Here is a 26,512-nt window from a genome sequence, read left to right as displayed (position 1 = left end):
ACTCAGCATTTGAAGCACTGAACTCTCTGCACGCTGGACTTCACTGTGGCCTTAAGCCGCTCGCCCCTATTTTAGGGGCTCCCCTCTCTGATCTCGTAGCTAGCCCCAGATTCACCCAATTCCCCCGACGCTCAGAGGCCAGCCCGCAGCTGTGCTGAAGCCTACTTCGGGCATGCTCAGTGGGAGCCCCGGCAGCCTGCCCCGGCGCCCCGCCCCAGCCTAACCCGGATACACACGCTCCGCTGCCTTTCACCTCTGCTCGCCGGGGAACGTGGAACCAGCTGAACAGCGAGAGACGCCGCCGGGCGGTGCCTGCGGGCCGCTGCCGGGCTGGGCGGGCCCTCGAGAGCCCGCTCCAGGCCATGGCCCCCATGGGGATCCGCCTCTCCCCGCTGGGGCTGGCCGTGTTCTGTCTGCTGGGCCTCGGCGTCCTCTACCAACTCTACTCCGGCCTCCTGGCCGGCCGCCTCGCCCTCTTCGTGCTGGGGGCCGGGGGCGGGCACGACGTTCCCCCAGACACGTTGCCCGAGGGCACCGTGGACCTGCGGGAGCTGCTGGCCGTGTCCGTGCTGGCCGCCGTCAGGGGGGGCGAGGAGGTGAAGCGCGTCCGGGAAAGCAACATCCTCAACGAGAAGGCGAAGGGCAAGACCCGCGAGGGGGCCGAGGAGAAGATGACCAGCGGGGACGTGCTGTCCAACCGCAAGATGTTCTACCTGCTCAAGAACAGCTTCCCCAGCGTGCAGGTGGGTCCCGCGCCCGCCCCCTAGGCCCTGCTCTGGGCCCCCTTCCCTTAACAGAGGGAGCCACTTGTCTCTCGAGTTCCCCCTCTGCATAACTGCACAGCAGCCCCTTTCACCTCCTTTATGGGAATCTCTTCCCTGGCCCCGCCTCCCTATCCAGCACACCCGTCCCTAATCACAAATCATTTGAACCGGCAGCTCGGTGTCCTGTAATGGCAACTTTGTCTGTTTAAACTGGGACGGCCCTGAAATACTTTATCAGTGATTCTCAACCTTTTCCTTGCCAGGATCTTCTCATGCTAAGGTCTGGGCTGCACCCAAGTTTTGTACTGGTATAACTCTTTCAGTTAGGGGTGTTATTTTATGTTTTCTTGTAATGGTTGTCCTAGTGTAATGCTGACCCCAGTTGTCATCTGTATAAAACCTGGGACCTCTAGAGCTTAATGCATGAGCCTCTACTGCATGAGCTAAAAGACATCTCTCTCTTGGCCAGTGTGACAGGCTCATCAGTCTCTAGTCACAAGAGGGGGATAGAGTGCCATACCAAGCAGGCCTGGTCAGTGGTTCTCAAACTTTTTTACTGGTGACTCCTTTCACATAGGAAGTCTCTGAGTGTGACACCGCCCCTCCCCCAATAAAAAACACTTTTTTACATATATTTAACTCCATTATAAATGCTGGAGGCAAAGTGAGGTTTGGGGTGGAGGTTGACAACTTGCAACCTCTCATGTAATAACCTCGTGACCCCCTGAGGGGTCCTGAACCCCAGTTTGAGAACCCCTGCACTAGGTACAAGCCATAGCGTGGATGCCGTTACACTTACAAAGATGTCTTGTACAAGTATAGTTTATTCTGTTTCCTATGTGGGATTAGCTATACTAGTATGAGGTATCTTTATAGTGGTATAACTGTGCCCATGCTACAAGTTTATGTTGCTTGAACTACTTCAGTGCAGTTAAAGCAGCACAACTTTCTAGTGCAGAAAAGATCTTAGTAATACAGTATAAGAAGAGCAGGACACCTTATTGTGTTACCCAGATGGAGAACCCATGTTTTATATAAATATAGTTGTACTGCAAACAGTAGGCACGTTAATATGAAACTTCCAGTTTTAATACATTCTGCCCCAAAGTGCTATAAAGGCTTTTGTCACTCAGTAGGTTGAATGAAGAGAGGCATATTACACATCTGAATTGCAGGGATTGCGGTGGAGTTGGGAAATAAAAAAGTTTGCTTGCATATTTTGACATGATCACTAGTGTAAGGTAGTACCACATACTACCTTAAATGTGTTGTCATAGGATGATAAGAAAAAGACAACATGGATATGTCAGGAACAAATCATCCCAAACCAATCTAATTCTTAAACAGGGTTATAGCCTGTGGACGATTGGGGGGCAGCTGTAGACCAGACAGATTTTAATTTTATTGAGGCTTTTCACACTGTTCAACATGACATTCTCATAAGCAAACTAGGAAATATGAAATTACTATATCAGGGGTCAGCAACCTTTCGAAATGGTGCTGTGGCTGAGTCTTCATTTATTCACTCATAATTTAAGGTTTTGCGTGCCAGTAATATATTTTAATGTTTTTAGAAGGTCTCTTTCTATAAGTCTATAATATATAACTAAACTATTGTTGTATGTAAAGTAAATAATGGTTTTAAAACATTTAAGAAACTTTATTTAAAATTAAATTAAAATGCAGAGCCCCCCCCGCCCCCCAAGACTGATGGCCAGGACCCGGGCAGAGTGTGTGCCACTGAAAATCAGCTCGCATGCTGCCTTTGGCACGCGTGCCATAGATTGCCTACCCCCTGTACTATACAGTGGTGCACAAGTGGCTAAAAAGCTGTACTCTCAGATTACAGTAGTAACTGTGTTAGTCTATATCAGCAAAAACAACAGAGAGTCCTTGTGGCACCTTAGAGACTAACAAATTTATTTGGGCATAAACTTTTGTGGGCTGGAACCCACTTCTACCAATGTGATATATGCCATAATGTGCCAGGCAATGCCCCTCTGTCATGTAGATTGGCCAAACCGGACAGTCTCTGCGCAAAAGAATAAATGGACACGAACCTGACATCAGGAATCATAACATTCAAAAACCAGTAGGAGAACACTTTTTTATCTCTCTGGTCACTCAGTAACAGACCTAAAAGTGGAAATTCTTTAACAAAAAAAACTTCAAAAACAGATGCCAACATGAAGCTGCAGAATAAAGACTGGAGTGGTTGGGTCATTACAAAACCTAAACTTAATTTCCCCAATACTAATTTCTCCCTACTGTTACTCACAGCTTCTTATCAGTTGTCTGTAATGGGCCACTCTCTTACCACTTCAAAAGTTATTTTTCCTCTCTTGGTATCCTGCTTTTAATTGATTTTTCTTGTTTGACTGACCTCACACGTGGGAAAGCAACCCCCATCCTTTCATGTATTTATACCTGCACCTATATTTTTCACTTCATGTATCTGATGAAGTGGGTTCTAGCCCACAAAAGCTTATGCCCAAATAAATTTGTTAGACTCTCAGATTAGTTGTCCATGGTGCCTGTCAAACTGGAAGGGTGTATTTAGTGGTGTCCTTTAGAGGTCTATCCTGGGTCCAATACTAATCAATATTTTCATTTAATGACTTGGATAATGGAGTAGAGAGAGAGCATGTTTATAAAATTTGCTTACGACATCAAGCTGAGAGTGATTGCAAACACTTTGGAGGATTAGATGAGAAATCTAAACAACCTTAAGAACGTTAGAATAGCTACAGCAATGGTCCATCTAGACCAGTATCCAGTCTTCTGACAGTGGACAGTGCCATATGCTTTAGAATGAATGAATGAATGAATGAATGGAACAGGGCAATTATTGAGTGATCCATCACCTGTCCTTCAGTTCCAGCTTCTGGCAGTCAGAGGTTTAGGGACACCCAGAGCACGTAGTTGCATCCCTGACCATTTTAGGTCCTCAATGACTATTAATCATCACCAATGAATTTATCTAATTCTCTTTAGAGTGCAGTTACACTTTGGCCTTCATGATTTTGAGAGGTTGACTGTTGTGTGAAGAAGTACTTCCTTTTGTTTGTTTTAAACCTGATGACTATTAATTTCATTGGATGATCCCTGGTTTATGTGTTATGCGAAGGGGTAAATAACAGTTTTTCTCCACACCATTCATGATTTTTTAGACATTTATAGTATCAACCCCCATTAGTCGTCTCTTTTCTATAAGTTGAACAGTCCGAGTCTTTTTAATCATTTTGCCCTTCCCTGTACTGTACATTTTCCAATTACAAGATATCTTTTTTGAGGTGGGGCAACCTGAACTGCATGCAGTATTCAAGGTGAGGGCATGCCATATATTTACATAGTAGCATTATGATATTTTCTGTTTTATTACCTATGCTTTTCCCAGTAGTTCATAACATTCTGTTAGCTTTTTTGACTGCTGCTGCAACATGAATAGAAGTTTTTAGAGATCTATCCATAGTGACTCCAAGATCTTTCTTGAGTGGTAACAGCTATTTTAGACCCCATCATTTTGTATGTATTAGTTGGGATTATATTTTCCAATGTGCATTACTTTGTCACCCAGTTTAGAGAGATCCCTTTGTAACTTTTTGCAGTCAGCTTTGGACATAACTATATTAAATAATTTTGTATTGTCTACAGACTTCGCCACCTCACTGTTTACACTTTTCCAGATCATTTCTGAATATGTTTACCAGAACTGGTCCCAATACAGATCCTTGGAGGACCCCACTATTTAATTCTCTCCACTATGAAAATTGACTATTTATTCCTACCTTTGTTTCCTATCTTTTAATTAGTTCCTTTCAAGGAACTTCCCTCTTATCCCATTGCAGCGTACTTAGCTTAAGAGCCCTTGGGGTGGGACCTTGCCAAAGGTTTTCTGAAAGTCCAAGACCACTGTTTCAACTGAATCACCCTTGTCCACGTGCCGGTTAACAAAAAATTGTAATAGATTGGTGAGGCATGATTTCCCTTTACAAAAGCCATGTTGACTCCCAGTGTATTGTGTTCATCTATGTGTCTGATAATTCTGTTATTTAGCACACTTTCAACCAATTTGCCTGGTACTGAAGTTAGGCTTACCTGCCTGTAATTGCCTCTGGAGCCTTTTTTCAAAATTGGTGTCACGTTAGCTACCCTCCAGACATCTGGGTACAGAGGCTGATTTAAGCAATAGGCTACATACCACAGTTAGTGGTTCTTCAGTTTCATACATGAGTTCCTTCAGAATTTTTGGTTGAATACCATCTGGTCTTAGGGACTTATTAGTGTTTAATTGACCAGCTTGTTCCAAAATCTCCTTTGATACCTCAGTCTGGAACAGTTCCTTATATTTGTCACCTAGAAAGTTTGGTTTGGGTGTGGGAATCTCCCTCACATCTTTGGAGTGAGGACCTTAGTAAGTTGGAGAATTAGTCAGTAAAGACAAGTACAAAGTATTACACTTACAAAGGAAAAATAAAATGCACAGCTACATGGGTGGTGGGTATAACAGGCCAGGAGTCGGGGCTGCCCTGCCATCCAGCTGCTGCTGAGCCCCACACCATAACTCTGAAGCTTCTCTACTTCTTCAGAATTAGTATTTATTTGTTGTTCTTCAAACCTCTCCACTTTTGCCTTAGTAATTAGCTAACACATCACAGTATTACCTAAAACTTCATATACGTAGTTCCGGGAATGCTATACTAACATTTAGTTACCTTAGGCAACTTAAAAGGTTTGTTTTTTTTTATGGGTAACTAATGGGGGACTTCAGTCATGTCTTTTCCACCTGCCTCAAACTGCACAAACTCTGAACCAGTGGTCCCCAACCCTTTTCATCTGGCAGGCACCAGATGACGAGCCACGGAGGACCGTGGTGGCGGACGAGCTTCCACCGAAATTCCACCGACAAGTGGCAACGTCAATAGGCATCGCCACCAAAATGCCGCCAACAAGCAGCATGATCCAGAGGCGTCGCCCTAGAAATGCTGCTGATTTTTGGCAGTATTTCAGCAGCGACGCCTCTGGATGGTGCAGCTTGTTGGCGGCATTTGGGCGGATGCTCGTCTGCCGTCCAGTACGCGGGTGCACTTAAACACCCCAGTGGGCACCGTGGCTCCCACGGGCATCGCACTGGGGACCCCAGTAGGAGAAATCTTCAGACTGGTGATTGACTAAATGTAATGAAATATCTCTGGTAATGTTAATATCAAGTGACACACAATACCTTGGCCATGTAATATGGGTAGTAATCACATAATCTTATGAATTAGTACATCAAAGATGTAGTAAACATACTAAGATACTTCTTCCAAAAAGCTAAAGTATTACTAAGCTAGGAAGAAAATCTTTTTATATATATAAAAAAGTATCCAAACAAAAACTCCAAAACAGACAAGAAGCTAAACTTCAGTTCATTTACAAGTTTCTTCATTTTATCCCACCTCCTTCTTTTCCTGAATTTGTACATTGTGTCTAACGTCTTGAGGAAGAGTCTTCAGACAGATCTGTAAATTGTTTGCCATGCCCTGAGGGCACTCTTTTGTGAAAAAAATGGTGGTTTTGTGTCTCTCTGGCCTGGTCTACACTACACGTTTAAACTGATTTTAGCAGCATTAAACCGATTTAACACTGCACCCGTCCACACAACAAGGCCCTTTATATCAATATAAAGGGCTCTTTAAACCGGTTTCTGTACTCCTCCCCGACGAGAGGAGTAGCGCTGAAATTGGTATTACCATTTCGGATAGGGTTGTGTGGCTGCATAATCTGAACTCGGATGCAGTGGCCCAGGGTAAACAGAAAGCCCCGCGAACTTTTGAATTTCATTTCCTGTTCGCCCAGCATCGGATTGCTCTGATCAGCACGGGTGGCGATGCCAGGTCCCAAATCCCAAAAAGAGCTCTCAGCGTGCCGTCTGAGAGCATACTGGGATCTGATCACTGTATGGGGAGACAAATCTGTTTGCTTCACAGCCGTTACAGAAGACGAAATGACAAGCCATTTGACAAAAATCTCCAAGCTATGTAGACAGAGTCCACGCGCAGTGCTGATTGGTGACAAGCGTAAACGCGAAAGCCAAAGAAATCAAATGGACGCTCATGGAGGTGAGAAGGGGGGTACTGAGGACTCATCTATCCGCACAGTCCCGCCGCAGTCTCTGCAAAATTGCATTTGCATTCTTGGCTGAGCTCGCCAATGGCCTGTAGGGTCAAACACATTGTCTGGGGCGTTTCAGGGTCTAGCTCGTCAATTTACCTCCTCCTCCTCCCGTGAAAGAAAAGGCGAAAAAATATCATTTTTGACTTTTTTTTCAATGTCACCACCTATGTTATGCATGCTATGGTAGACAAACGGGCTGCGGCAACTTGATAGCAGCACCTCCCCCTCCCCTCCGCATGCTAGATGGTACAGTATGACTGCTATCCATCTTGTCATCAGCCCGTGAGTGCTCCTGGCTGGCCTCAGGTGAGGTCGGCCGTGCGGGGCGCCTGGGTAAAAATAGAATGTACTCCTGGTCATTCCAGTAGATGCGTACAGAAAGGCTGGTAACCCTCCTATCATAGCAAACTGGGGCTGAGTTCCATCAGCGCCCCCCCCCCTCATGTCTACCGAAAGTTCCTTGTACTCTCCGTGGGACTATCCCTATAGCAGCGCGTTGAGGCTAGGTCTTCCTCTTCCCCCTCACTGTTTTAATGTCTTTGGCCTGGGGTGGGGTTTGGGGGGCGAGGGGAACTTATCATCCCATTAAGCGCCACAGATCCCTGGCCAGGGCTACCTCTCCTCATGGTTTATCTACTAAAAATGGTCAGTCTTTTTTCCTGCCATTCTTTATTCACTTCATCACACAAATGGGGGAGTCACTGCCACAGTAGCCAGATAAGGGTGGGTGAGAAGGAGGAATCCAACGGGTGGGGTTGTTTGCAGTGGCACCCCTCACTGTGAATAGCTATGCAGCTCGTTCATTTTCGCGGGATCGACAATGGGATGTCGGCTGCTGTGTCTCTGATACACTGGTTTCTTAGTACATTGTGCCCCATTATTTCTCGCGCAGGAGCTCGTACCTTTATTTTTAAGTCTATCTTAAGCAATAAGGAGGGATTGACATCAGAGGAGTCCATTCCCATTCTTATTGCTCTTTGCGCGCACCACACCGGCCCACCTCAGCTGGTTCCAGACCAGTCAGAAGGAGCCACCCATGACCGTGTCTCCTTAGGACCCTCTTAGTTCGCCAGCGGCCTTGGTTCGCTCTAGTTTTCTCAAGGTCCGCTCACAAGAGCCTAGAGTCCGTCTTGCCGAAGAGGAATAGCTAATGCTAACAAAGGGTATCCCTCATGATCACAAAGCACGCTGCGTAAGACATGGATCCTTTCAGTGCTGATAGTGCGATCGTGTCACCAAAATTACTAATGCCTGACTGTGGCATCTTGGCTGATCTCTTTATTCATCTGCCACTAGTGCGGACCATGTTTTAACATTTACAGGTAACTGAATGCTGGCCTTCTTCACTCACAGTTACGACCACTCCTCATTAGTTTAGAGACTTCTATGGGATGAGGTTAATACCGTTGTTGTTTGCATTAGATATGGCCTCGCAGTAGTTCCAGTTCCTCATAGGCCATCATCAGTAGGGTCAAATGGACTATAGACTACCTAAGTATCCGCGTTGCCATGCTATGGCCTCTGCAGGGCAATTAGTGTGGACCAAATTCGTCGCTTCACGGAGAAGTTGTATTGTGCTGCTCCGTTAGAGCAGTTCCCATGTGGAGGAGAGAAGTATTTATATAGCTTGTACTGTACAAGACATATTATTACTCCTCGATATATACTCTCTAACAACTATGTGCCGCAGAACCATAATGCCATTTTGTGGCGGAACGGCCATGTAGGAAGGAACCACCTGGTGTGTTACAAGTCTCCCTTGCCATGGGATAGGAATACGAGTCGATCAACGTGCAGAATTCTAAGGTATGGGCGGGTGTGGAGAGCTCGAGCCGTGAACATCAATATGTGAGGTCAGAAGAGATAGCTACAGGATAGCTACCCACAGTGCAACACTACCGTAAATCGATGCTAACCTTGGACCATGGACGCACACAGCCGAATTAATGTGCTTAGTGTGGCCGTGTGCACTCGACTTTATACAATCTGTATTAGAAAACCAGTTTATGTAAAATCGGAATAATCCCGTAGTGTAGACGTACCCTCTCACATACACGCAGCCCCCACCACTTTCTTTTCCCCCCAACTCCACCCTCATTCTGGAATTCTTCCTTCACTCCAGAATGAGCAGTACAGGATCAGGCCCTTGATGAGGGAATTCATGATAGATGGTGATGCTGGATCTCAGCTTGATACAACTTTAAAAAAAGAACTGAAGTTAGTCTCCAGTTCATGAGTGCAAAAACTTGAGGCATTTTGATTAGCAGTATTACTGCTTTGAGTCATCCCAGCATGTTCACTTTAAAAGTAAATTGATATGCTTTCCTTCTCTTCACTTTACAGCTCTTAAAATTAAATTGAGGGAAGCTTGTATGTACAAGATGAAACATTTAAAATAATTCTTTATACTGTTAACTCCTGTTTAGCAGTAATGATATATAAATTACTACTAAGAGAAGGTGAACACTCTGTACAGTCTATGCAAAAGGTTGACACACAAATATGTGAGTGTAGATCTCAGCTGGTGAAAGTTGTCATAGCTCCATTGATCTTCAACCCACCAGGGTAGATCTCTTTGTGAAATATTATGTCATGTTTCTTTAGCATTGGTTTTTGTGGTGTTGGTGTGAGAAAGGCAGAAGCAATAGTAGGAGTTAGGTTGTCACAGGAGACTGAACCTGGTTTTTTTTTTTTTTTTGTTTAAAAACAAAGATATCTTTTGTTATGGAAGCATTGGTTGCTATTACCCTCTGAGCTAAAGGTAATCTAAATTTTCATTATAAACCCCACTTTCTAATGCCAGCAACTTTTGACTGGTGAAACCAATTTGTTTGTAAATTAATATGCTCAAAATAAGTTAGGAGTAATATTTTTCTGAAGACTTTGAAAGTTGTTCTGACTGGAAAATTACAGTAATACTGAAAAGTTAATGAAGGTTTCTGTTCTTTAAAGAAACTGTGACTTGAGGGTATGTCGACACTTAAACTGCTACAATGGCAAAGAAACAGACACACGCTACAGCTGTGGAAACACTTAGGCACACAAATAACTTCTTGCATTAGTAATATTATGCAAGTGCCTGTGTATTTGTGGCATCCCTTGCTGCGATATCTCCTTGTCAGTTAGCAAAGGACCACGTTTTGCCGCGAGGCAAGAAATATTGATATACCAAAATTATATACCTTTAATGCAAATAATTTTTGAGATGTGAAAATGCCATTTTTGATATTTCTACTGGAAACAGTTGTTTCCAGAAAGCAGGAGATTTGACTATGTGGATAATGATTCTCTGCACCACATTTTTCTCTTCTGTAGCTAACAAGTAACTCTTGTGCGTAGGTTCTTCATATGGATAGTGATGGTTCACTTATTCAGTTAACCATGAAAAACGTGACTTTATTTTATGTGGATTTACACTTCCTTCATTAACCCAAAATAGTAATTCTCAGCATTATTAATAGGATGGATTGTGATCAAAAAACTAAAATGTTAAGATTAATTGATGTTGGTTAACACTTACGAAAACAAAACTCAAAGATACTGTTCACAAGAATTTTTTTTTCTTTTTAAATAAGGCATTCACTACCAGGCATGAGTCAAGTATGCGCTATTTTGGTTTTAGTGCTCTAAGGCTTCAATCCTGCAAAGAGAAGCATTTGAGCCAATCCCTATGTGAAGCTCTTTTAAAGTCAGTGGTTCCCTACATGGGTCCAGGAATGCTTTTCTTTGCAGGAATAGGGATTTAAATCAGGTTTGGTGTACACTGAAAACTTACACTGGCAAAGTTACATCTCTCGGGGTGTGAAAAGTCCATACCCATGAGAGATGCATCTATGCCAACCTAACCTCCATTGTAGACAGTACTAGGTTGATATAAGAATTCTTCCATCAATATAGCTATCACCTCTTGGGGAGGTGGCTTAACTACAGCAATGGGAGAACCCTCTCCCATTGCTGTAGTGAATGTCTACGCTTAAGCGCTACAGTGGTGCATCTGCAGCTATGCCACTTTAACGGATTAAGTGTAGACGTAGCCTCAGACACAGTTTATTTAAAGAGCAGAAACTTTATTACGTTTTCAGCATTATTGGCTATTTTTGAACATGAAATGACTAATTAGATAGTAGGAAATAGTGTTTTGTCGTTACATCAAAGTAGACATAAGAACTAATGAGCCACTGTATTCCCAGCAGTACTATCTACCCTGCACTACACTACTTTACATGCTTTTCTTCTTCGTAATGTTAACAGTCAGTACTTGAAGCAGTACTTTCTTGTTAAGACCTCGTTATCCATAGAAAAGGAAGAGTTATACTTCCTAGTTAGGGGATTTGAAATAAACATGTAAAGAGTCTTGGATTTCTGACACTTCTGATTTATAAATAAATGCACTTGAAATCTGCAGGGGAGAGAAATCCATAGAAAATGTTGTACCTTTTTGTTTTTTTCCTCTTAGGAAAAAAAAATGCAGTGAGGCTCCATTCTATGCAGAATGGGGAAAAAAATCCAGTTTATTCAAGTTCTTCTGTTTAATGTCAGCTGGTTAAATTCACATCAGTTACAGTAGCAAAGTTAAATAGGAGCAAGGAGTAGCAATTAATTTTTATTATATGCTGCAATAAGCCTGATCACCTTTTAATGAGGGTTATTCTTTAATATTTGTGTTATTGTGGGGCCTTTAGATGCTTCTCAGGACTGGTGCTCCCCGGGACTGGTTGCTGTTCAGACATGAAGGCATGGTATGTCACAAAGGGCTTACTGTCTTAAAGCATAAAACATATGATGACATATAAACATTGCATTAAAAGAGGGTTATTTAGGTTGTAAAGTCACACACTCAAAAGTTAGAAAATGTCAGAATAACAGTTGCCCGTTCTGCCTCTTTGTGTTTATGCATTTTGTTAGTATGTGATCATATAATTAGCAACCATACATTTTTCCACAGGGCCGCTGCCTTTTTCAGTGTATTCGCTGTCATGACTTCCTCCAGTATACCTCAAACCTTAGCTGTAGCCACCCTACTTTTGCAGTCCTGGGCCTCATGTCAAAGGGAATGCAAATCATTATAGAATTATGAGTTACATGATTTGGGCAGTTGCGTTGTTTTAGTACTTTTGTGACACTGTTTGTTTCCTTTTTTGGCAATATCCAGCGAGTAGCTAAGTAGAACAGTGAGCTAAGATGTAAACCCAAAGTTCCGCTGACAGATATTGTCCTGGGCTTTATGCAGGCCCCCTGCACTGAAGTGAATCTCCCATTTAAAGCTCACTGAAGAAAATATATTAGTTCAGGCCCTTAACATCATGGTGCAGTGTTCTGTGATTATCTTTTCAAATGTATTTAAAACTATTTCAGTTGGTATTTTTATTTTAAATGTCCAGACAGAGACCTTTGAGACTGAATTCCTCGTCTATAAATGAGGAACAGCACAGAATAGTGCAAGCTTCTGCATGCTGTTTCGCCCATGTGCTTCAAATCTGATCTGATTAGGTTGCCTTTAAGAAAGAAGATGGTGATTAACTCTCTATGCCTATCCAATTCTGTCCTACCTGCTGAAACATGCCGAGAAGTGGCAAGCTAGAGTGGTGACTTTTTTTGTGATGGGGACACTTGTCTACTAAGAAGTGAACAGCAGTTCTTAATTATTTTACATAGGATACTGACCTGCAGGAAATTTAGAACAAGAAAGAGTCCAGGTGACAGCAAGAAAGACTGTTACACTTCTGAGGTACCCATGAAGAAAGGTTGGGGGAAATAAGGTTTATATTAATTAGAAACAAACTGAGATTAAACATGACTGAGGTCATGCCTTTGCTTAGAAACAGTTTCTTATCACTGCAAGAGTTTATCTACTTCATCATATATGGGAGTGGATGAGCTACCGTCATGAGAGCAGATCAGGGTTGTCGAGTGAGGGGATAAATGTGCCATCCTCTCTGAATGAGTTTTAAGGAGCCTTGGCAATGAGATTGTGTGCTTCAGGGAGCTCTGAACTGGTTCTTGCATTTATGACCCTTACGGCTGGTAATCTGGAAGAAAACATCAGTAATCTCAGTCGATGCATAAAGTACCAGGATTCCCTCAACTGAGAGGCTTTATGAGCCATGCTATATATTTATTTATTCCTGTCTCTGTCTGCTTTTATCTCCAGGTAAACTCTCTTCTCCCCCCCACCGTCTGCTTAAACTTCCCTCCCCAAAACAAAGAAGTGAGAAAGCAACCTCTTGTGGCTAAGCAGTTCTAGCATAATAGAGAATCTTCTGACTGTTTTGAGAGCATTCAGTCTAGCTTTAGGTGGTTAGTTCACTGATCATGTTGGTTGACTTTCTGTTAGTGGACAAAGTTGGCATTCTTGTTGGTTTTGTTAGTTTCAACAGGGGCTTTCAAAACTGTTGACCATAAAATCTTAATAAATCCTCTGCAGTTCCTGTAAAGGGTGAATTGGAGTGAAAGTATTAAGCCTAATTTCTGCACATATGCCTAATTGGTAAAGGCTACCTTTAAATTACAAGCAGACAGTATTTGAATGAGTTAATCTGCAGTTTTAATGAAATAATAGTGGCATTTGTATTTGGGAGTGCTTACATACCTCCATCTGTTATTTACACTTCATATGTAGATAGATAACTTTTAGGATTTTTTTAAAATTCTCCTACTTTAGTTCCTATAATTAGGTTGTTTATGGAATTACTTATTGTGAACTTAATTTTATCACTTTTAATGAATTTCTTACTCTTTTTCAAAGTTTGGCATTGTATGATGTGCTGATTGTGTTTGGAACAAGGAAACCATTTCTTCCTTAGAAATATTGCATTTTCCATTAGCTGCAGTTGCTATCTTTTAAACTATAAAAATGTGTTTCCTTAAAAATCAACCGAAAGGATTTGACTGTTCACATACTTAATTACAATTATTTTTGTATCTTCAATTTTCAGTATAATTGAAATACTTCATAGGGTATAGCTGTAGTTTTGCTTCCCAAACTAGGAAAAATGTCTTATTTAATGCACCTTTCCTGGACAACTGGCTAATATTCAAGCACATTTGGGAGGAGAGTGGGTGATGCAAAAAAAGACTTAATGAACTGTTGTTAAGGAATAGCCCAGAGCAGGGAAATGAACTCGTGAGGTTCTTGTAATGCTTTATAAAGGCTGGACTGGGGAGCAGCTCCAGCCAGGTCCAGAGACATCCTCCCCTGGCCCTCCCCAGATAAGGTGGGAAGGGATGGGATGGGAAGAGTGGGGGAGTCCCAGGCTAGGGGTGGAGTCATGTGGGGTGTGGTCACAGGGGTTACTTCCCTGACTCCCAGCTTCTCTCCTCCCCCACCAAAAAAAATTTCCTCGCCAGTTGCTGTCCCAGCCTGGTAAGCAGCTGGCGTGCTGGGACACTTTGTTTACTTAGGTTTACCTCTGTGCCAGACGCTCGAGGTAAACAGACCATCTTGGCCCACCAGAGGCTTATCCGATGGCCTGGGAGCCAAAGTGTGCTGACCTCTGAATTATAAGATTGCCTTATGAACGGGTTATAAAAATTTTCCATTTTTACTTATCCATCTTAGGGGAGGGGAGTCGGCTTATAAACGAACCAGCTTATGATCGAATATATACGGTAGTTTTGAATTTGTAGGTTGCAATTAAGTTGCCTTTTTTATATAAGAAAATAATTGATAGGCTACTCGTGAATGGCTACTCGCCACCTTTAGATGTGTTCAGAAAGCTGCAGGGAAGCGAGAGATTTGTATAGCAGAAGGCAGTTTTTTGTGAGGAGTGACTTCCTTCAAAGTCAATCAGGAATGTTACTGAAGTGGCTGAAGTTTACATTTTTTAAAAGTAGTTTATTTAATTCACACAGTGAGGAAAATATCCTTAATAGCAGGGTTTATAGTTAAACACCATGATCTGGAAATATGGATAGCTTGCAGCAAAATACAGGAGTTCAACATTTTGGTCACTTGTCACAATTTCTGTGTTGCACCTGGGCAGATCTGAAGGTTCAGAGGTATGATTTGGTCTCCAAACTCATTAAATGTTTTGGGATTTCCTCTCTCACCTCCCCTCTCCCACCCACATTGAACTAGAAATGAAATTCCTCAAGGAGAAAGGGAAGGCTGTTAATTTCCATTATGTGCACAAATATTTGATAGATCATCCCGGTACAACACTTTGGGTTAATGTGTCTGTTTTGTATATTTTTTAACATAGATAAATACTGAAGAACATGTTGATGCACCTGATAAGGAGATAATATTCTGGGATCGCAGTATTCCTGAAGACATAAAGGAAAAAATACAGCCTAAAGAGGTTCCAGCAGAAAGTGTGACAGTCTGGATCGATCCATTAGATGCCACGCAGGAATACACAGGTAACTGTTCTGCTTTTTTTTTAAATTGAGCTAAATATTTACTTAGTAGACAAAAATATAATGCATTTTCAAGAGAAATTTTATACAAGAGTTGTTTGTTAGAGCTGTTGTGATTTTGCTGAACTACTCTTAAAAATGAGATCTCAGGTAAATATCTTGGCTACAGCTGTTTTCAAAGCTTAGTTCTGTGTTGACTCACGAGCTAGGTGACACTAAAATACATCTGATGATATTTGTCACTTATGGGTGCAGTTGATTAATACCTATTTTTTATGCTTGAATAGCCAGTGATGCTATATTCTGAACAAATTACTTTAAATTCCGGTTGAATTCTCTGCTCATACTTGTTTCTTGGCTTGAATTAAGAAACAGACATGAAGTTAAAATGCATCACATAATTGTAAATCTTGCCCTTCTCCAAAAGACTCATGATGCTGCACAAACTATTTAAAATACAATATAGCACAGTTAAAAACCTAACCAATATAAACACGGGTAAGTAATTACAGCAAAACTAAACCAGTGGTTCTTTTCCTTGACAATATTGCACTGGTATGATGGTAATCATATATGAACATTCAAAACTTGGGAAGAACATTTAGCTCTAAAGTAAACAGAATGTAAAATGAGGTGGAGAATGGGAGGAATTTGTTCTGCCCAAATCTGCCACCTTCATATAAGAATCTTTTGCTTAATGACCAGGTGGCAGAATTGGGTTCAGTAAGTGCAGAGTGCACATCTACTGAACAATAGAAAGTATGGGGAAACTGGGTGGGGGGAGGTGGGTTACTCTTTATACTCTTTAATATTTTGGTAACTGTGGAATAACTTAAATCAAGATAGAAGAAGGCCATATCTTTTTAAAGGATTGAATTTAAAACGCAGGCTGTTATAAAGCTTGAAGAATAAGATCTCAGTACAATCTATTAATTTACTAATGCTGTTCAGGCTATTGTGTCAATATATGTAAGTCTATAAAGTCAGAGGTTTGGGTTTTTGTTTTTTTTTCGATGCTCTTAACCTATATGATGTTGAGCTAATTAATTTGTCTGATTTCCTGGCCCTTCCTCCTCAACCTGTCCCTTAGAGGATCTTCGACAATATGTCACTACTATGGTGTGTGTGGCTGTGAATGGTGAACCAGTAATAGGAGTAATACACAAGCCCTTCTCAGCATATACAGGTATCAGTATGCATCTCTCATTTTTTGTTTCTGCCATTTTCACTGATGTATAGTTAAAGTTTTACATTTGAGGGAGAATCTGTAGTTGTAAATGGATACAATAATACTTAATACAGGAAAACAAAAATGTGTCGTTATTACTTACTTATATTATGGTAATGTCCAAAATCCTTAAGATTGGGGCACCCACAAAACACAGGAAAAAGTGATCTTTGTGGGGCGGAAGAATGGTACATGGAAGAAACATAAACCAAAAATACAGTTGTTGATGAAGCTCTTTCACTGAAACATTAAGACAGGGGTCGCCAACGCTGTGCCCACGGGCATCTAATTGCACCCGCATCCTGGCCAGCGGTCGAGCATCCACCGAAATGCCGCCGAATTTCTGCAGCATTTCGGCGGCAATGCCTCTCGATGACGCCACTTGCCGCTGACAAGCGACGTCATCGAGAGGCATCGCCGCTGAAACGCTGCAGAAATTCGGCGGCATTTCGGCAGATGTTCAACCGCCGCCACAGTCCTTCATCTGGCACTTGCCAGACGAAAAGGTTGGGGACCACTGCATGAAGAACAATCTCTAAAGAAAATAACACTGTATATATAGGCCTCTGTTCTATCACCCTTATACTGAGTAGCCCCTTGTTCACACAGTTTCATTGAAGTCCATACGCCTGCTCCCAAGAGGGGTGCTAATGTCACCTCTCCCTGCTCCTGCACCTTATCTCCTCAGAGCAAAGGGGGGACACAACAGGACTCAGGACAGAAGGAGCTTGCTGACAGCAGCTGCTCTTTCAACTTGCTGATCTACTTAAAAACGCAGTGTACTTAGAGTGGAGTCAGTGTACTTAAGGGGGCAATGCTTGTCTCTCTCTCACACAAGGTGGGTCTGTCTCTCTCTGCCATGCTGTCTCCCCACTCTCCATTCCAGTTCCCTTGTAGAGTGTGAGGCTACATTAAAAACAGTGTGTTAACCCTTGAGGGCTCAGCCGAGTGCTAGTTCATCATTTAGCAGTAAGGCATTTCCTGGGAAATATCCCACCCTCTGACTCCACCACTTCAAACAAGCTTCACAATCATCACTGCTGTGTACAGTATTAAATTGTTTGTTTAAAACTTATACTGTGTAGTCTTTTATCTGGCAAAAAAAATTTCCCTGGAACCTAACCCTCCATTTACATTAATTCTTATGGGGAAAGTAAATTCACTTAACACTGGCTCACTTAAAGTTGCATTGTAGTTATGTTCCTGAAAAATGCTAAGTGAGGAGTTACTGTATTCCAAACATGCAGCACTCACATACTGAATCTCTTGACTCTGTTGAAGCACTGATGAGGATGGATGCGAGTTTAAACATACACATTCCAAGGACAGGGTATTGCCAATAGCTTGTGAAAGGCTCAAACAACAAATTAAGTGTTGAGTATATTTGAAGGAAATGTGTTTTATATTCCTGGGTAGTTAAAACAGAGTCTGATAACATGTTTCCCTTTTCCCTTAGGCCATACTGACCTCTAGAGTCCAGAGAAGTTACGTAATAGCTCTGACTAATAACACCGCAACTAAGCTCGTTCAAATGGACTAGGTTTTCTACCTATTAGAATATTTAGTGTTGTGACTTTTCCCCACCTAACTATTACATTCTTTAAATGCTGACTTTAATTCCAGTTGTTTATCATTAGCACTTTATTTTCACATTTATATGTATCTTGGCTTTTTCTGAAGCACCTGCCACACCTATTATTGAAGAGGTGATTTTCTTTCCAACAAAAATTCTATAATTGTAACTGGGAATTTGCCACATTCTTTCTTTTTAAAAAATGGAATCTGCAAGGATAACCCATGAGAAATCTTCAGGAATGGCATCCAAATAAGATTTTATTTTTTTTTTAAATGTAAATATATAGTTAGTTCTATTACTCAAGATTAGGGGTTGTGGAGAGTAACTTTCCAAACTGGAAATGCCATAACCCTTTGTTTTGTCATGATCCTGCTCTACCACATAGATATAAATGAATAAGGGGGAACCATATTTAAAGATTACAGGTTAGTTCAGTCTCTGCCCACATAGTCTCAGCCTCTCTACAGTGCTGAAATCACCAAATAAATGTCAAATTGTAATGGCTTTTGGACACAGCCTATCAAAGTGTGGTTTTGAACCAGTGATCAAGAAGCGGCAGGCTATGCATCCTGAATTCAGTCTCCTGAATTAATCAATGTTTTCTGAAAATAAACATGTTCATATTCTTCTCTTGATTTGAAAAATGACAGTATTTTGTTCACTGATGGGAAGGAAATAAAAGGTAAAATTTCACAATCCATTTGAAATGTAGTCAATTTAAAAGAATGAGCTAAAGGAATTTCAGGTAATATCATCTGCATTGCATCTGCCCCTGAATCTCCCTGTGAATTTTACAATCACATTTTTTCCAGTTTTACAATATTTTATTTATTATGAAAGATTACAACTGAACCTAACTAGACATAAAGTGTTCTAAAATGCACTAAAACCCACTAATGGAATGTATGTTTCTTTTGTAGCATGGGCAATGGTGGATGGTGGGTCAAATGTAAAAGCACGTTCCTCCTACAGTGAGAGAACTCCAAGAATTATTGTGTCCCGCTCTCATGCAGGAAAAGTAGAGCAGGTAGCACGGCAAACATTTGGAAATAAAACTGTGATCATCCCAGCAGGTGGAGCAGGTTTGTTACCTTTTTAAGCGTTCCAGACATTTTATTGCTTGTGGATTACTTAGTAAGGAAATAGTTATTAACTGGAGAAGTGACCAGAAACAAGTAATTTGCAGCAGAAGTACTGTACTTCATGCACCTAGAACCCAAATTTAAACTTCTTTCGGATTGTGGGATGGGACTGAGTGACTGACAGCACTGGTTAGTTGGCAGTAAAAGGAGTAAGTACCCAAATATTAGGCACAACATGAAACAAACGAAAAGAGAGTACTGGGTACATTGAGAGAGGAGCATTTTGGGGTGACTTTTGCTCTATACCGAACATTAGAAAAGATCAGAGTGAAACTGGCTGCTATGTTAAGAAAAGGTTGATAATCATGAACAGAAACAGGAGGAGTTGCACTATTTTACTGGCGTGAGAAAACAATAACAGATAATATAGCTTCAGATGTACAAGCTGAAAATTTTAAGAAAAAGGAGTTCAGTGATTTAAGAATCTAATAGTCAGATCCAGGATTGATCTAACTACAAGCAAACAAATTGGTTGGAGGGTTTTTTATATTAAATGTCTGGGCAAAATTGGTTCATGGCATAGGCAGAATGTGCCTAGATGAAGGGGAAGCAGAAGTGTGAAGTCATTACCCACTTCAAGTACCTGCATTTTGCAAGTAATTTCTGAATTTCTCAAAAGGGCATCTTCCAACTTTGTATGGACAGCTATATCTGTTTTTTGTTTGTTTTTAGAAAGGATGGAGTTCTTAATATCTCATCTCATGTTGATGAGCTGTCATGGGTAAGAGAATGAGTCTAAAGAAGTTGGTTCTGGTTAGCAGGAAAGATGAAATTATAAGTGATATAGCAGATATTCCATTCTGTGCCATTTGGCAGCGTATAAAAAGGGGGAAAGGTTTAGCTTGAATGAAGAGGATGAACTGTACTGTGAAATGAGCAAGTAGGGAGCTTTGTAAAAGAATGAGGTCAATCAATAAAAATGAAGAAATCTGATTACATGCAAAGATTTTTATGAATTGGAAATATGTTTGATATGCATGCCAGCTAGAATTAACAAAATGGTACATTTGAGAGGAAAGTGGAGATAAGTGATACAGTTGTGGTAAAGGAAACAAGCCCAAGAGTGAAATGCTATCATTTATTAAATGCATACACAATCTGATTCTTTTGATGCATCTCTTGATGTGTCTAGGTATCTGATGAACCAGCAGGTGATGGGGAAAAGGAAATGATCATGTGTAAAATGGGTTTATTTGTTTCAAGTGTTACATAGTGGAAAAATCTCGATTTCAGCAGCTCGCAGGAAGTGTAACAGAAGGTGAAGGTTTCTGCTGTATTCACCATTATATTCTCAACTAACATGACACAGTTAACAAAATCATTTTTATAATTGCTCATAAATGCTATTATTTTGTGATGAATTCGGAAAGTTGATATTTTCATTAACTGGTGTTACCTTTCTAATCTTTAGGTTATAAAGTTTTAGCTCTCCTTGATGTGCCTGACAAGAAACAAGAAAAAGCCGATGTGTACATTCATGTGACATACATCAAGAAATGGGATATATGTGCCGGGAATGCCGTGCTGAAAGCATTGGGTGGTCACATGACTACCCTGACTGGTGAAGAAATCAGTTATACTGGTTCAGATGGCAATGAGGGGGGACTCCTAGCCAGTATCAGTGTGGATCATCACGCCTTGGTTAACAAACTCCCAGATCTGAAGAAGGCATCACATAAACAAACATAACTGCTGAGGAGTACACAAATGTTTCTGCAGCCTCGACATGTTCCGCCTAAGGAAATAGGCGTACGAAGAGCCTGCTAGGGTCTAGGCACTGAGAGCCAAGGCCACTCAGTGTTTTTTGGGGGACTTCGTGTAGCACTGGGCTTCTTCATTGGTGGTGGTTACAAATTCAGAATCAGGAAGGCGACTGAACTGTCTCATGCCATCTTTTATCTTTTGAGACTTTTCCGTACAGTTATACTCAAGGTGCATATACAGAATATATTTTGTGAATATAGGCAAACTAAAAGAAAATCCAGATGGGTACTTAGATTATTATAAGTGGTACTTTTCATATGGATTCTTGGAACACATCACATTGTTACAGTATTGTAACTGCTCCAACTTGAATCAGGTAGAAGAAAGGATTGATTTATGTAGTCACTTGACAACGCTGTAATCCATCTAGCTGGAAACCTGTGACCATTTCTTCCATATTCCCTTGGATAGAAAGCACAAGTTGCATACACATTTGTGTCTGCTTTCAACAGTTCCTCTGACAGAACAGTATTTCTGAATGATCAGACATGTTCTGTACTAGTTTGATGATATATTTTCTGAAAACTTAAACCAGTTTAATTCACATGAGAAAATCATGAATATTGGTGGTTTATTAATTAGTGTAATTATTTCTGTATATCTTTTTAAAAGAAAATGTGATTCCTTTTATGGGTTTTTAACAAACTTGTCCTTGATTTCCATTTGCAATGTTAAAGGTGCATGCTAGATTTTTCTCTAATGTGAGATAATTCAGTGTTTGTCCCTGTAGAAGCAGCCTCCTTTCCTTTAATGTCATTTTGTTCACTAAATTACTGGACAAACCCATACAACAGTAAGTAGGTGGTTTAGCTTACAATATGGATTTAAACTAGCAGTTATTTAGAATTCCAAAATTAACTTGCTGGTTTCTTAAAGGTTGTCTTGTATCAATTCCCTTCAAAAGATATACTCTTTCCTTCTTCGCTGTAAGCACTCTAATTCTGAACAGTCTGTGACCACATGTTCACCTTTTAAATTCACCATGGAATTTAGCTCTGCATTAAATTACAACATTTTCCTGTAACCCAGAATGGGCTTAGGAAATTTTGGGGGACTTGTGGCATTGCTGTACCTCAGTTTGAAATAGGACGCTTTTTAATTAATTCCACTTCCGAGTTTTAGCCCAGCTCATATGAGGCAAAACACTAGCCCTTTGAGGTCAGATAACAAATAGCTGCACCACTAAAATCTTTGGGCCTTTCTCTTCTGAAAATGTAACTGCCTAACTGGGAGTCTTCTTAGAGAGATGGAAGAATAATATTTAATGAAGCAAGCTAAAATGTACTTTTTTTTTTTTTTTCTTTTTAGTACCTGTGGCTGTATCATCTCAAGGAAGCTAAAGGTTTCGTTTAAACACAATTTTTTTTCTCAGTTCTAAGTTATTCAGTACAAGTGTAGACCATTTATGCAAAATTTATATTCCCCTGGTAAAAATTTTTAATCTTCACTCCAATAATCATCTATATGGTAAAAGGAGAGTAACACTGCCTACAAAATAATTTTATAGTTCTTCTTAAATCAAGAGGTTAAATACATCAATGACTTCCTTATATTACAAAATAAAACAAATATGCTCCTTTTCAGTGGGCAGATTTATTCTGGACAATTCACTGAAGAACTAAAGTCAACAATTTAGCAAGGCTTTAGTAAGATTATTTTGCAGGAGTACAATGTTTTGGTTTTGTTTTGTTTTTTTCCTTCTGGCTACTTTAAAACTACTTGAGGCTTGATTAAAAAGATAGCTCTTTACTACTAATTAAAGAACATGGGTTAAATTTAATCCTAGAAATAGCCATAGTTAGCATATTAGTAAAAGCTGAATGCATCATAGAGATAGGGCATAAGGTTTTAAATAATACTGAGGCAAAGACTTATTTCGAAGGTGCGGATTGAGAGACCATGTAAACTTTTCCTAGTAAGTATGTGACTACTTCTTACTTTGGGGCTGATTCTGCCAACCCTCCTTGCACAGAGCTAGATTGTGGACAGACTGCATGCCCAAGGAAGGTAAGAAGGGATAATAACTCCCCTTACATCTCTACATGTACTTAGATCAGGGAGTAAATGAGGATATTCACCTGCTTAATCACTCCCCAGAGCAGGTGACCAGGGAATGGGCAAAGGTATGGCTCCACTTCCCCTACTTGCTGGCCACAGCGGCTAGCTTTGAGTCAGCACGACTATTTGCTCACAATTACTGCATCCTTAGGTGTTTTGCTGCATCAGGTCCAGAGTATTCAACACCTTGCAGGATCAAGCCATTTTTGTGGGTATAGGCCAGCTGTAAATTACTATCTCTGAGGCCTAAGGAGAAGGCCGTGGAGGAATTGTGATTCAGAGGCATGCAGGGCTGTGCCTAGAGTCTCACAATCTAGCGCAAAGAGGCATCCCCTCGAAGTTGGCAGAATTGGGCCCTTGGTTAACATCAAGTTTTCTGATGTTTTCATATTAGAAAAGAATAACTTTTTTTGCACAGACCAACTAATATTTAAAAGTACTTAAACAGTGCACATCTGGGTTATTTGTGATAAAACTAAGGCCCTGTCTACACTATCCATTTTACCATGATTGTGCTGTGTTCCTAAACATGGTGTTAGCCCAGCTTGGATATAACACAGTTTGATCTCACTCATGTGTTCAGCGTGGTAAGGGATCATACTGTAACATTATCCTCTACAAGGGCTGGAGCACAGGTCCTTACTTTGGTTACAACACCACTTTGGTCTGTCACACATAAAGCAAACCCTGTTGTACCTTGGCAGTACAATATTTAGGCATGCTGATGAAACATAACATTTATAGTGCAGTCGGGGCCTACAATAGTACCTCTTTGATATAAATTTTTAATGTAACATTTCTATCATAGCTACTAAAAGGGAAGCCCAGGATAGTGTTTTATTTTGGCACTAGTTTTTATTTTAACTTGATATTTCATCCAGTGTTCTAAGGCTTTAGGGTACCTTGATTTGTAATCCACTTTGTTTTTCTCAGAACCATAGTTCACAGTAAAAGGTGGTGTAGATGCTACATAGCACTGTACCAAAAGTTATAAATTGCATTCCTTGAATGCCAAATATTTCTGAATAAATAAACATGGAAATAAAAGGGTTGAATATTGTGCTTACAAAATGGCTTTTGGTTTTACCTATTTTTTATGATATAAAAGCTGATGTACAGAGAGTTTGTTCTTAAACCCATTGCTATTTCATAGATTTTAATAAGTATTTGATGGTTATCATTGGCTCAGGGGAGGTGTGGGTTTTTTGTTTTTGTTAATTTTGAAAGCAAGTTGGGGAAACCATTTAGAGAAGCTGACGAATGGTAGAGTAGGGGAAACGGTTAGTTAGATTTGTCTTTTGGTTACTTATTCTAATTCTGATACCATATACCATTTCCTTAGTTTAAAAAACATCAGTTAGGTCATCATATATCATAATGTTCTACTGTATCTAAACTAATTGTACAAGAGCAAAATTTCCACTGTTAGCAAAATGATGCTACAACACACAGTTTAACAGTATAGAAACAGGTAGTCTATTCCATCCCTCCTCCCAGTCATTTTAGAAGTTAATTTGAGTGCTTTGCTGCCAACTGTACTCTGTAATGTCAACTGAGTCTGGCAACTGCAGTGACACTATCTTGCTGTGGCTTTAAACTTATTAATGAGATTCTCCCTCTTTGTTTTCCTCAGCTTTTCTCTAAAGAGAAAGCTAAGACTTTAACTGTGCCAATGTAACATTTTTCTTGGGTGCTTAAAACTGCATTTTTGTTTTGGGGCGGAGGGAAAAATGACAGTGGAAGATCTGAATTTAGCTTGAAGGGGTTAAGGTCATATAAAGACTTCTAAGAATGATACATTACTCGGGCAGTTTAGATCTCTTGACCCAATTATGCTTGATATTCTTATGATGTAAGTAAACCTTATGTTTTCTCTTCTTATTTATCATCTTAATTGTAAAGATTGGTCCATCTCCAACTCCTGACTTCTTAAATTGCTGAGGTGGGATTGTCTAATACTGATATCTAAGGTTAAGATTTTTTCCCACTATTATTTTTAGTAAAAGCCACAGACAGGCCACAGGCAATAAACAAAAATTCACAGATGCCCATGACCCTGTCTATGACATCTACCATAAATAATGGGGGTGGGGGGAGGACTATGTCTAAGCCCTTGTCTATGCTATAAAGTTTTGTCAGCAAAAGTTATGCCCTTTAATTAACACCGCTGTTGCATGTCCACACTATGCTCCTTATGTCGGCAGAGTGCATCCACACTAGCAGCTCTTGCATTGACACAGAGAGCAGTGCACTGTGATGGCTATACTACTGTGCAACTGGCCGCAGGGTGGTTTGGGAAGGGTTTTGTTACAGTTACCTATCATGGCTTCAATTTTGACATGACTGGAGGTATCTGGAGTCAGAAGATCACAGGCTAATTTTTCTCAATTTTCTAAGTTATTTGAAGTATTAAGCTTTCAGCTTATTTCTTTGTGGTATCAGGGTCTGGTTCCAGATAAATTTGTGCTCAGTATTGAATGTTCTTATTCATAGTACCTGCTTCTTTTCTTCCTCCAGCAATATTCAGTGAACTGTGTATAGGAAAAGCTGTAGCAGCTCAAGGATTCGCACCCTGGAAATCTTCCCTAATGTCCCAGCAAACTGTATCTGCATCTGCTGATTGTGTATCAAATGAATAAGAATTCTATAGATAAATCCTCTGTTGGACTGCATTGTTGGCTTTTCACTTTTCACATTTTAAATGGACACTTCAATTGATTTGAGTTGTGGTTTATTTGCTTTTCTGCTAAGTTATTTTCAGATACTACTTATCTTCCTGGGAAGGACAGACTTTCAGGCATAGATACCCCATCCTCCATAATTGGTTTCCATCCCTTTTGGTCTCCAGAGGAATTTTCACTAGCAATGAGTTCTGGCAAGCTGGCACCAGAGCCTGGATTCGAAAGCCCTACCACCAGTAGCTTTTGTATGTGAACTTTGTTCCTTGGGCTGATGTATTCTTATTACTTAAGAGATTTCTAAGAGGCCCCTTTCTGTCTTGCTCTTATTTTCAGAGAGTCTATGTTTCTCTTCCACTTGATCTCAAACAATTGCCCTTTTTATAATGTTTCAAGTCTGAAGTTTTATTTTTGTATTTGGTAGTTCACACAAATATCAGTGTTTACACTGACATACTCTAACCTGACAGAGTCCAGCCATTCATTTCTTTATAAACTTGAAGACGGATGTTGCTGTCATTGAAGCCCCACAGTATTGTGCTCTTACACATGACAGTGGAATAGTGCAACGTAAGTAAATTGACTTTACTCACATGATAAGCCACTAAAGCAGACAGAGCTATTTTGCTTAGGGAAGTCAGAGTGCTCTGTATTGGGTTTTATTTTAAATTGTTGTTCCCTGGATTTTTCTATTTTCATTTATGATGGCTAATATGGAAGAAATTTCAAGTACTACTCCTATAGCTCAGTGATTCTTGCGCTGCTTGCAGTCCAATCAGCAAACA

The 26,512-nt window shown here is 40.5% G+C and overlaps 1 protein-coding gene across 1 annotated transcript; it reads left to right on the top strand.

The window, feature by feature from the left end:
* The first annotated feature begins 247 nt into the window (after nucleotides 1-247).
* BPNT2 (3'(2'), 5'-bisphosphate nucleotidase 2) lies at nucleotides 248-25,767 on the top strand. The gene is made up of 5 exons (XM_032796880.2): nucleotides 248-743; nucleotides 15,125-15,284; nucleotides 16,372-16,467; nucleotides 19,006-19,167; nucleotides 20,639-25,767. The coding sequence occupies exons 1-5, from the start codon at nucleotides 363-365 to the stop codon at nucleotides 20,914-20,916; spliced, it is 1,077 nt and encodes a 358-aa protein (XP_032652771.1). The 5' UTR covers nucleotides 248-362; the 3' UTR covers nucleotides 20,917-25,767.
* The last annotated feature ends 745 nt before the right edge of the window (nucleotides 25,768-26,512 follow it).

Source organism: Chelonoidis abingdonii, chromosome 2 (assembly GCF_003597395.2).
Source record: "Chelonoidis abingdonii isolate Lonesome George chromosome 2, CheloAbing_2.0, whole genome shotgun sequence".
NCBI classification, from domain to species: Eukaryota; Metazoa; Chordata; order Testudines; family Testudinidae; genus Chelonoidis; species Chelonoidis abingdonii.
Note: the sequence above shows the minus strand (reverse complement) of the source record. Positions and strands in the feature narration are given on the sequence as shown.

Coding starts and splice junctions, on each gene's coding strand:
- BPNT2 (XM_032796880.2), top strand. CDS start 363: ATGGCCCCCATGGGGATCCGCCTCTCCCCGCTGGGGCTGGCCGTGTTC. Junction 744..15,124: donor ACAGCTTCCCCAGCGTGCAG/GTGGGTCCCGCG, acceptor TTTTTAACATAG/ATAAATACTGAAGAACATGT. Junction 16,468..19,005: donor GCCCTTCTCAGCATATACAG/GTATCAGTATGC, acceptor TTTCTTTTGTAG/CATGGGCAATGGTGGATGGT.